This window comes from Rhineura floridana, chromosome 14 (genome assembly GCF_030035675.1).
Source record: "Rhineura floridana isolate rRhiFlo1 chromosome 14, rRhiFlo1.hap2, whole genome shotgun sequence".
NCBI lineage: Eukaryota > Metazoa > Chordata > Lepidosauria > Squamata > Rhineuridae > Rhineura > Rhineura floridana.
This window is the reverse complement of record NC_084493.1, coordinates 27,832,482-27,845,118: the sequence shown is the minus strand read 5'-3', so window position 1 is coordinate 27,845,118 and position 12,637 is coordinate 27,832,482. Positions and strand designations below refer to the sequence as shown.

The 12,637-nt window shown below is 43.5% G+C and overlaps 1 protein-coding gene across 1 annotated transcript in view; it reads left to right on the top strand.

Annotated features, from left to right (window-relative positions):
- Positions 1-1,766: 1,766 nt before the first annotated feature.
- Positions 1,767-12,637, top strand: part of TSPAN3 (tetraspanin 3) — a 30,180-nt gene continuing 19,309 nt past the window's right edge. The window contains exon 1 of the mRNA XM_061595785.1: positions 1,767-2,318. Coding sequence (XP_061451769.1) covers positions 2,256-2,318 — 63 coding nt within the window. The 5' untranslated portion in view covers positions 1,767-2,255. The remainder of the gene's footprint in view (positions 2,319-12,637) is intronic.

Sequence of the window (12,637 nt, the reverse complement as noted above, 5' to 3'; positions counted from 1 at the left end):
AGACTTTAAAATACATTAAAACAAAACAACATTAAAAACATTTTTTTACAAAGCTTTAAAAACATCTTTTAAAAAGGGTTAAAAACATATTATTAAAAAAACATATTAAAAAGCAATTTCAACACAGATGCAGACTGGGATAGGTCTCAACTTAAAAGGCTTGTTGAAAGAGGAAAGTCTTCAAAAGGCACCAAAAAGATAGCAGAGATGGCACCTGCCGAATATTTAAGGGGAGGGAATTCCACAGGGTAGGTGCCACAACACTAAAGGTCCATTTCCTATGTTGGGCAGAACAAACCTCCTGATAAGATGGTATCTGCAGGAGGCCCTTACCTGCAAAGTGCAGTGATCGACTTGGCATATAAGGGGCAAGACGGTCTTTCAGGTATCCTGGTTCCAAGCTGTATAGGGCTTTGTACACCAAAGCTAGAACTTTGAACTTGGCCCGGTAGCAAATGGGCAGCCATTGCAATTCTTTCAGCAGCGGGATGATATGTTGGCGATAACCTACCCCAGTGAGCAGTCTCGCCACCGCATTTTGCACCAGTTGCAGCTTCCAGGTCAACCTCAAGGGCAGCCCCACATACAGCACATTACAGAAATCCAACCTGGAGGTTACCAGTGTGTGGATAACAGTGGTCAGGCTATCCCGGTCCAGAAACGGCAGCAACTGTCTTACCAGTCAATGCTGGTAAAAGGCACTCCTAGCCACTGAGGTCACCTGAGCCTCTAGCGACAAAGATGGCTCCAGGAACACGCCCAGACTACGGACCTGCTCTTTCAGAGGGAGTACAACCCCATCCAAAGCAGGCAACTGACCAATTATCTGAACTCTGGAACCACCAACCCACAGTGCCTCCGTCTTGCTTGGGTTCACACTCAGTTTATTGGCCCTCATCCAGCCCACCACCGAGTCCAGGCAGCGGTCCAGGACTTGCACGGCCTCTCCCAATTCAGATGTTACAGAGAAATAGAGCTGGGTATCATCAGCATACTGCTGACACCTTGCCCCAAAGCTCCTGATGACTGTTTCCAAGGGCTGCATATAGATGTTAAACAGCATGGGGGACAAGATGGTACCCTGCCAGGGGGCCAAAAGACAGTCACCCAATGCTATTCTCTGAGAGCGACCTTGGAGATAGGATTGGAACCACTGTAAAACAGTGCCTCCAATACCCATCTCACCAAGTCGGCCCAGAAGGATACAATGGTCAATGGTACCAAAAGCCGCTGAGGGATCAAGTATGAATAACAGGGTCGCACTCCCCCTGTCCTTCTCCCAATAAAGGTCATCCATCAGGGTGACCAAGGCCAATTCAGTCCCATAACCAGGCCTGAACCCAGACTGGGATGGGTCAAGATAAACTGTTTCATCCAACTTTCATTTGCTGTGAGCAACAGGGGGGAGGGGGAGGGTCTGTTACGCACTCATCCTTGGATATGTCCCATCAGTACACTGAAGCCCACTCTGACACCTCATTCTGCCACACGTGTAGACAGGCAGCGTGTGGAAAGCTTACACTAAACCGCCTCCCCCTCGTGGTCCACCCATAAAATCAAACCTAACCTCGATTTCCTTAAAGTGCTGTCACGCCCCCCCGGGGGGAGGAGTTGCCTGCGTCACGTGTGAACATGCCCGGAAGGACAAGTCGCGTGAAAGAGCGCTGCGGCGGATATCGCTCCTTAACTTTACTCAGTCACCTCCACCCCCTTTCTCTTTTGGTCTCTCTACTCCGCAGCAGCCACTCTTCTCCTCAGTCGACGCCAAACCCGCCAGCATCTCAGTCACTAACTCGCCGTTAGCTCCTTCCCACCTCGAGCCAAATCAGCGCTGTCACGTGTGAAGGAGACGACAGCCGCAGTCTTTGGAGTCCGCCCACACACGCGCATACCTTTCTAAACAGAGGAGCCCCGCGCCTGCGCTGCGCTTTCCCCTGCTCGACAAATCCGGCCGGTCGCCATCTTAGAGCCCCCTCCCGCCTCTCTCGCTCTCTGTTTTTCGCCTCCTACGTCACAAGACGCGGCCGCCGGCGCCGCCGGCAGCCATCTTAAGTCCCTTCAAGCCATCTCTCCTTTTCCCTCCCCCTCCCATCGCCGCTCGGCCTCACAAAGGGGGAGGAGTCACGCAGTATAGGCCAGCTGGCTTGGCGGCGGCTGTGGCTGAGGGAGCCTGAGCCAGGCGAGGGAGAGAGCGCCGGCGCCAGAAGCAGTAACAACACGACGACGAGGGTATCTCGGTGACGGCGGCGGAGGCCATGGGACAATGCGGAATCACCTCCTCCAAGACCGTCCTCGTTTTTCTCAACCTCATTTTCTGGGTGAGGCCGCGGCGTGCGCTGCGAGAGGGTAAAGGGGGGCGCTTTATCTTAATTCCCCCCCGTACATATATATATAGCTATAGACTTATATGCTGTATATAGGTGTGTGTCTATACATAACGTAACGTCTGCCGTTGATACACATTATACGCTGTATCTGTCTCTGTATATTTACACAAGGACACGTATGCATCCGTATAAATATACAGAATTACATGACATAAAATATAGGCTAAGATGTGCAACTAACTCCTTTAAAGCATTGGTATGCCGCCCTTCCTGGGATTTGGATCCCAGCCTGTTGGCGGTAGCGCAATAATAAAGCGGATTGAAGGTGATAAAGCCACACGAGAGCTTTGGCCGGTTTTTTTAAAGGCCCAAATAAATAAAATAAAATAGGTAAAATCTGTTGTATAAATCTTTATTTACTTATTCCACTTATATCCCGCCCTTCCTCCCGAAGCAACGACGACAAAGAGGAAGGAGCGGCGGCCTCGCCAGCAGGAGGGGGCTTAGGCCAGGTCGGTCTCTCATTTCTCGACGCGCCCCCCCCCCCGCTCGCTTTTATTCTCAATGTCGTCTTGGCCCGCGAGAGCGTTGCCTTGCGGCCCTCCTCCTTCCACCACCATCGTGCTGCCTATTCATGTCTTTCTCCTTCGTCCTGGTTGAAAGCATTTGAGGGGCTGGAGAGGGAGGGGAGCGCGCGATAGAACGGTGCTGCCGGCGACTGGAGTGACTTCCTCCCCTGCAAACCCACGGGCACCCAGGTTCGCCTGGGGTGGGTCCTTTCGCCCGTGCTTCCGCGCGCGTGCACGCCTCCGCCCCCAGGAAATGCTGGCGTTTACTTTTTGCCCCATGCCTCCTGGGGGGCCCTGGAAAAGCTGCCGCGAGGGAGGGACGGTTGGGGAGAAAGAGAGCAGGTAGTTTGTAAGGAGAGATTCTTCTCTCTGTTGCTTCTGAAAAGCAGGGTTCAAATCCCCATTCAGCCATGAAGCACACTGGGTGACTTTGGGCCAGTCAATGCCTCTCAGCCTAACCTACCTCACAGGGTTGCTGTGGGGATTAAATTAGGAGGGGGAAAACCATGTATGCCACTTTGAGCTCCTTGGGTAAAAAGTGGGATATAAATACAATAATAAAATAAGTAAAAATAAAATAATAACTGATGCAGTGTTAACACTACCTTATCCTCATTTCTAGGTGTTATATAAAAATTAAAAATTACGTTGAGCCTAAGAGGATTTTTCCAGGAAGTTTGTGTATGGATACTATGGCTCCTTGGCAAGCTTGAACAGTGCATCAGAAGGACAATGTTGTGTGTCTTATAGATGCTACAGCAACACCTTCCAGATATGCCTTTGTTGCAGGGCCTGGTGATCCAGATTTTATGAAAGGGGAGGTAGTGAGGGGATGACGCTTGGGAGTTGTTGCTTGTCAACGCATCAATTGAAGGCTGGAATGGGGAAGAAAGCCCCTATAATACAAAATCTATGTTCTAGGTGATGTAGGGATTCAGTTCAAATTGCAGGAGTGAAAAACTGGATTTACCGCAGTAAGCAGCCCCAAGGAGCAGTCATTGGTGATTATCAAATCCAGAATGATGAGCTCAGACATGGCTTTGGGATCAGATCACTGCAAATTCTCTCCTCCACTTCTCTTTTCCTTGTAATCTTGCTTGCCTGCCCCCTCCCCCCAAAAACATTAACTTGTGCCTCAGAGGTGGATTTCCATTGCAATGAAAGGCAGAAAGTGGAAGGATTCATCCTTTTTAAGACTGCATACTTATATATGCATTTGACTCATGCTTAAAGCAGATCAGCCATCCCAGGCTTTAATCTGGCACACAAATGTGTGTGCATATTTGTGGGTGGGGATGGAAGAGATGGAAGTATTTTGGTTAAATGAAAGCCGCCTTATAGGATTGAAATTTTATGTCCAAAATGAGGTCACTGAAGCACAACGATGATGAAAAATAGCTGCATGAATGGAAATGACCTGCCTTCAAGTCGATCTCGACTTATGGCGACCCTATGAATAGGGTGTTCATGGTAAGCTGTATTCTGAGGGGGTTTACCATTGATTCAACTTTCTCCTAATTAATGGAGTATCTTGTTTTGCTTTTCATTTGTTTGAACAGCACAGTGTCTGTGAGTTGTTGCAGTGATTGTGTGCCTCAGATTGTATTAATATAGTTTGCACTCCTTAAATTAGTTGCTTTGTTGGAGGTATTTATCAATAATGGATAAGCTTGGGTGTGTTGTTAACAATGCTGCTGTCTGGGGTGGGAAATGAAGAAAAGAGGAAGAGCCAGCTTCTGTTGATCCGTTTGAGGTACCACCCATTTGCTTCACAGCATCAACTTATCTTTGCCAACAGTTTGGAGAAGGGAACATAAAACTTATTGCTATTGCTTAGCAACCACCGTATCATCTTCAGGAGAATGTGTGTATTGAGTGTGTCCCATACTAGGAAAATGTAAATGGGATTACAATGTTAATAATAATAATAAATCTTTATTTTTACCCCACCCTTTCCCCAAAACTGGAACTCAGGGCGGCTTACAAATAAAAACTACACATAGGTAAAAAAACATAAATGTAAATGGGATTTTGCACAGCACAGAGTGTCCAGATTACTCGAGATTGTCCATGTGTGCTGCTTACGTGAATTGTTCATTAAATTACTATTCGCCTTGTCTTTAACTTTAAGTATAGCTGGGCTGCAAGAGGTTAATAGATGTGCTTTTGTTTGCATTTGCCACTATTAAGGTGATGTTTGTTGGTTAGTAGGACAGCAGTTTAGCGAACATTTCTAGAAGGTAGAGAGATGGGCAGGAACGTTAACTATGCAAATGAGATCAGCATAATCAGATTTAAGTCAATATAATTTAAGAACGTGATAGTATGTACAGTACAACCCCCCAGAGCCAGCGGGCTAGCGTTCAAATTACTGTAATGCCAGATTCATTATCCCAGCTGTCTTTTTAAAAAAAGGCTCTGGAAGGGCTAAGGAACGTGATAACAGTATATTAATAAACAAATACAGCATTGCTATAAATAGTACTTCTACAGTTCAGTTGTTACTAACTTCTAGTCCTGTACTGTTATGTAGCATGATCCTTTGGCAGCTCTTAGAAGGGTTTTCCTCCAGTTGTTTTAGTAGTATAACATTTTTGTATACATAATACCGACTGGATGTTTTCAATTTTGTAAAGATTAGAACTCTTGTGAGTCAGCTTGAGCCTATGGAGCAGTGGGATACTTTCTTAAAATTTACTGATTTTTTATATATATGTGGGATAGAAAATGTTTTCCAGTCCTTTATTCTGCATGTAATTTTCCATTTCATAAGTTCATTAATAACAATGAATGGATGCCAATTAAAAATATAATATCGGGCAAGCTTGACAGTTTCAACGTTTTTAGCTTTATTTACTAAATATGAGTAAAATAAACATGCTAAATTTGATCACTCTCCTAGGCATCAGAAGAATTTCCAATTCAAACTGGAAAAAATCTGATGCAAATTACCCTAATTTGCATAGCGTAATTAGCAATGTAACATTTTCCATTTGCATTGGAATACTTTATGGAAAACTCACATCTTTGTAAATGGGAGTTTGTAGGGCTTATAAAACTGAATTAGTTCTTTAATGGTATAATCCTGGAATGAGTCGTGTAAGCACTGCCGGTAACTTGTTTGCTTTTGACGTTTGTGTAAAGTATGACTCTTGGATGTAATTCCTAGGTGTCTTCTTGTATAGGATGGACTGTTTCACCAGAAGAAATCTACCTCCAAAAGATTTTTTTTTTTAAAAAAATTGCCTGAGATGCTGTGTTCGGATAGTATAATCTGGATCAGATTTTACTAAATGAATAGGCAGTGCATGCATGCTCAAACCTCTGACCAGGTTTCTGTGCTGACTAATGGAAGTTGTAATCTAAAACATCTGAAGGACACCAGATTGGGGAAGGCTGCTCTACCAAAAACAATATCTGAACAGACCCTGTCTGTAGCACAGTAATGTGTTAGTAGGAGACTTGACATGCCATTTGTTATTTGTTGTTAGACCAAGACATGTGTAATTATCTTATAACTTTGTAGGATTTAACATGTAATCTGTACTAACATCCAAGCAACTTTTATGTGACTGTGTATCCTTTGGCTTCTTAGCAATACAAGAAGCTACGTTATACTGAGTCAAACCATTGGGTTTGTCTACACTGGCTAGCAGTGTCTGTCTAAGATTTCAGACAGTTACGCTTTCCCAACCTTACCTGGAGATGCCAGGAATTGAATCTAGGATCTTTGCATGCAAAGCAGATGCTCTACCACTGAACTATGGCCCTTTTTGATCACGTGTCCCAAGGTAAGATTAGGATACTTTGTAACAGCAGAAATGTAGCTGCAGACCCAGGCATATGTGCGGGAACTTTATGCAACATCTGGTCCTATTTTTGGATTATGGAGGTGATTTTGGATAGTTAGATAAGGTAGATGATGCTTCATGTAGGGAAGTAGATGTGAAGAGATGAGATACAGTGAAACCAATTATATGGTGGTCAGCTTTTCTTTTGTACTGTAAAAATAATGGCCAGTGCAGTGTTTCCAAGTTAATATTGCTCTTAAGGCATATTGCTGATGTAGTGACATAGTTTAGTTCTCTGGGAAGTTCATAAATGCTGTAAACCAAGGATACAAATCACTTGGTCCTTAACAGCTTAGAGCTAATGGAAAATGTTGCATTTCAGATTACCAGCATTGCTAGTTTTTAGCACTAGGATGTGCCTATTGTGTAAAAATATTTGCCAGAGATCAGACCTTTGAGTCAAGGCTGTTGCCTGCAGGGAATGCTAATACTTATCTTAGGAAGGCTGGTCTGAGCTGCCTAGGAGTGACAGACTTGCTATTGGCAAATACCAAAAAGTTAGTCACTGTATGTTTTCAAGAGGCTTTATACTGTAGTATTCAAACCCATTTTTCTCTGCAACTAGGAGAACTAGTGCCTTTAAAAAGCCTAGCAAGTTTCAGCATTCATTTTATTCATGGTCTAGGGGAAATTATGAAATCCATTTGCTATTATTTTAAGTGAAGAAAGCGCCTCTCATAAGAGGGTATACAAGATTCAAGGCTTATCAGATTATATTGATTCTGTTGCCAGTTAACTTAGACAGTAGAAAGTACTTACCACAATGCATAAGGAATTTATTGCCACAACATAATGTGATTGCTGCTATTTTAGATAGCTTTAAAAGGAGATTTAGCAAGTTAGTGGGGAAGGACAGATCTGTCAGTCATGAAGACAAATGGAACCTCCATATTCAGAGGCATTATGCCACTGGATACCATTTGCTGGGGGGGGGAACAGTGAGGGAGGACAGTTGCCTTCCCGCCCAGCTTGTGGGCATGTGATTGGCCACTTTGACAAAGAGGATGCTGGACTCGATGAGCCTTTGGTCTGATCCAGCTAGACTCCTCCTCTTTATGTTCTTATTAAATTTATATGTGGGACACATTTAACATGCAGCATGGGCATATTTACTCCTCCAAATCTGGGTAGCCAGTACACCCTTAGATTTTTGTATCCATATCACCTTGATTTCGTCTCTGTAGCAGTTAAGATAATTCAAGCTATATAACAAGCCTGACTTAATTTTTTGTTTTCTTGGGTGTCTTTCAACCATAAAGCACTCAGAAGTGGTGTACAGCGTACAATCTACTAAATGCAATACAGTTTACATAGTTGGGGCATATATACTAGTTTAGCTTTGCTCCTTTCTATTTTCAGCATAGCATATTGTGTGGTGCTATATAGATGAGTGGAATAAGATACATTGATTGGTACCTGAACCTTTGAATTATTACTATGATTGAAACTTGAGAACTGCGGCTGATGTTCAGTTCTGAAGAGAAGGACAGAACAAGTGTAATGTGAACACCGTTTGAGAGAGTTGAGTCCCTAAGGCCGAACAGTGGGTCATAGTTGCTAGACACGCATCAGTTCCTGTTGATCTGGGGCATGCTTTCTCTCTAGGGAGCTCACTTGGTACTTTTTCACGGCTGCCTTGCATTACATGTAACTTCATCTTCGAAGGAGCTTTCTCCACCTTGGTGTGAGCTTCATTGTTCCTGTACAGTTCAAGGAAGTTGGTATTGCTGAGAAGTCAGTTCAGGTTACAAAACCACATGACCAACTGAATTCAAGAGAATGAGGCCATTGTTAGGGTTGTCTTTTTCTACATACCTTTCTTTTCCATTCTTCCCCCACCCTATCACCACACATTGGAATTTCGGGGTGCTAAATCCAAAAATGACATTAGTTTTGCCGAATTGCCTCTAGTTTTTGAGATAATGGATACCCCTCAAATGACATTGTACCCCAATACGACCTGTAGCTTCTGACATATGCAGCAGGGTTTGGTCTGTCTTTTTACTCTTGAACATTGTTTTGCAAGTTTATCCATTGCATATAACATCATATTGATACTTTGTTTTTTTTGAAGAGGAATATGAGTTCGTCACAAAGAGACTGCTTAAACAATCCTAATGCATTCCGCTACGTTTGTGGCGAACAGGGCCATTTCCAAAAGGCGGCCAGGTTGGGCACTGGCCCGAGGGCCCCGCAGCTCTAGGAGCCCCTGGGGGGCCTCTGCTCCCCTTCCGCGATCCCGCGGATCGCAAGACGAGCTTCTGAGCCGCCTGCCATCCCCCGCGCTTCACCTACCTTTCTCTGCTGTTCGTGCAGGGTTGCTATCAATAAAGATGGCGGCCGAGGTTTCTGTAAGGGACTGAAGCCTCGGCCGCCATCTTGGTTGATGGCAGCAATGTGCGCGCTGCATGCCATCAACCAAGATGGCGGCAGAGGCTTCAGTCCCTTACAGAAACCTCGGCCGCCATCTTTATTGATGGCAACCCTGCGCAAACAGCAGAGAAAGGTAGGTGAAGCGCAGGGGATGGCGGGCGGTTCAGAAGCTCGTCTTGCGATCCATGGGATCGCGGACGGGAAGCAGAGGGGCCCGGGGCAGGTTAATGTCCAAGGGCCCCCGCATTCCTGGAGCCGGCCCTGGTGGCGAATACACTCTGCAAAAACAAAGAAAAAACATCACTGACTTTGTAAAACAAGCATATCTTGCTTATTTTGGAGTGAAGCTTGGAGATCAAGATAAGTCTTGGGTTCCCCATAAGGTTTGCAAAACCTGTGTAGAGTGCCTACGACAGTGGGAAAATGGAGAAAGGAAACGTTTAAACTTTGGTATGCCTGTGGTGTGGAGAGAGCTGCAAAACCATCACGATGATTGTTATTTTTGTGTTGTGAATGTGAAAGGCTTCAATCGCTACAAGAAACATAAGTGGGAGTATCCTGATTTGGACTCAGCAAGGTGACCTGTGCCACACAGTGAAGACGTTCCCATACCAGTGTTTACCTCACTGCCTGACCTTCCATTGTCAGATGTTGAAGAAATGCTGGACGTGGAGTGTAGCACAGGTGGTAGCCCTGGAAGTGGATATGAAGAAAGCTTTTCAACACCTGAGCAGTTCTCCCAAAAAGAACTCAATGATCTGGTACAAGACCTCAGTCTGTCAAAGCAAGCATCTGAACTTTTAGCATCCAGGCTAATGGAAAAGAACTGTCTACAGCCTACAGCTAACATAACAGCTTATCGGACAAGAGAGGAGGGACTTCTTCCATACTTCAGCCAAGATGAAGAACTTGTTACTGCAATAACATTCCTGGACTTCTCCAAATGGGACTACTGGAATATCGACCAGAAGATTGGCAGCTTTTTATAGACAGCTCCACCAGAAGCTTGAAATGTGTTTTATTGCACAATGGTAACCGCTATGCATCTCTTCCAATTGCTCACTCAACAAAACTTAAAGAAGAATATGAAAATATCAAAATGGTCTTGCAGAAGCTCTGCTATCATGAGCACCAGTGGTCTATTTGTGTTGATCTAAAGATAGTGAACTTCTTGCTTGGGCAGCAAAGTGGATACACGAAGTACCCTTGTTTCATCTGCTTGTGGGATAGTAGGGCAAAGCGAGATCATTGGAAAAAAGTGACATGGCCTTCAAGGGAACACATGCAGCTAACATCATTAACAAGCCATTGGTTGACAGAGGAAAAAATCATTCTCCCACCACTCCATATCAAGGTTGGACTGATGAAGCAATTTGTTAAGACCTTGGACAAAGATGGTGATTGCTTCAAATACATTTGTAGATCGTTCCTTGGACTGACTATGGAAAAACTAAAAGCAGGAATCTTTGATGGTCCTAAAATTTGTAAACTCATCAATGATTTGAATTTCACTAAATTTATGAATGATGTTGAAGCTTCTGCCTGGTGCAGTTATGTCTCAGTTGTCAAGAACTTCTTGGGTAACCACAAAGCAGACAATTATGAAGAATTGGTGCAAAACATGCTCGCTAACTTTAAACATTTGGGTACTAATATGAGCATAAAGGTACACTATCTCCATAGCCACTTAGACAGATTTCCGGATAATCTTGGTGATTTTAGTGAGGAACAAGGGGAGAGGTTCCATCAGGATATAAAGGTGATGGAGGAAAGGTATCAAGGCAGATGGGACAGACACATGATGGCAGACTACTGCTGGAGCCTCCAACGTGATTGTCCTGATGCCCCACATAAAAGAAAATTGTACACACAGCGTTTTTCTATGCATTCATTGTGATTATCTGAATCAGCTTACTTTGTTTTAATGTTATTGTACTGAATACAACACCATTAGGTATTTCATGTGTTTACTTTTGTATGATTTGAGACAGTTTCCATGTCATTTGTGGGTAGGCTATGCCTGACCATTAAATGTTTTGAATTTGTTATGTTTTTCAGTGGGGGCATCCATTATCTCAAAAATTAGAGCCAATCGAGCAAAACCGATGCCATATTCGGAGTCAGCGACACCAAGTTACCCTAAAATCGATCAAACATCATTGGCAATAAAATTAGTGTTGACCAGTAAAGTAACATTCTGGCTGTGGCATTATTTAAACAACTTCTGTAGCCGTGGAATGTATGGACACAGTCTAAAATGGCTAAGTAGAGCGAGCTGAGTGAGATTTAACATTTGAGGCAGTGTTGATTTGGAACACCAGTCATGTAGCTGCCTAGTATGTGATTGGGGGGCATATATTCCATGAATCCAATAAACATTCTTTTTATAGGAAGCAAACTGTCCTTATACTTGCAACATTGTTGTTTGATAGCGAAGCTAGAGCTTCTCAGTCTGTAGGTCCACACACATTGTCTCACACAATTTAAAATACAGCAGGGCCCCGCTTATACGGCAGGTTCCATTCCAGACCCCCGCCGTAAAGCGGAACCCCCATTGACTTTAATGATGCGAAAACGGCGCAAAAGGTGGAAAAAACCATTGAAAATTGAAAATGAAAGGCTCCACATCAGCGGAACGCCTTAAAGCGGAACGCCGTAATGTGGGGCCCTACTGTACAGTGTAGAATATACTCCACACTTTTTATAGGTCCAATGCAGACATAACATCACCCAATCTCCTAAGAAAAGTTAGAAGCCAGTTTTCCATAGTCATACTTACTCCTTTTCTCTTCAGAGTTAATCATGATACACTGTTCTATATGTATGACATAAATTATGATTGCTCAGAATTGGTTTCATAAAAGAAGTCTTTCTTCTGATAAATTTGAAGGGCTAGAATGTAAAGCTGAGGCAATTTCTACCAGGTTGGTCTACCAATATGCCAGAACACTTGTTTTCTGCCAGTTGTGTTTAGAAGGTTAGAACACCCTGACAGAACACCTGGTTAGTACAACAATAGGTGAAGGTTCTTAAAACCAGGAGTATAAAACACAAGTAGAAACTAAAGTGTCAGACACCAAACAAATGTCTATCAAACATGACTAGGAATATCAATACAATTTTAGAGTACAACATTTCAAAAGAGCCCTTTTTGAATTTGAGAACCACCCAGAAGAAATAGGAAATACTGTAGTTAACTGTTGTTGAGAAATGGAACATGAAAATAGCTTGCTAATGATGACACCTCCATCACCAGAGGATTCAAAATGCTTGTCAAGTTGAAACGTAAAAGAAAACCTGGGTAAAGTTCTTGGACAGTCTTGTCTTCTGTATTTTAAATGGCATTTAAAGTAGCTTGTTTACATTTCTGCTCTTTTAGAGCTGGTCATTTGACTGTAAAAAACACACACCACCAAATCACTAATTTATCAGAAGGAAAACTTCATTTAACAAGCCTTTTAAACAGTGACCTTATTCCAGTCTGCGTCTGTGTTGGAATTGCTTTTTAAAATGTTTT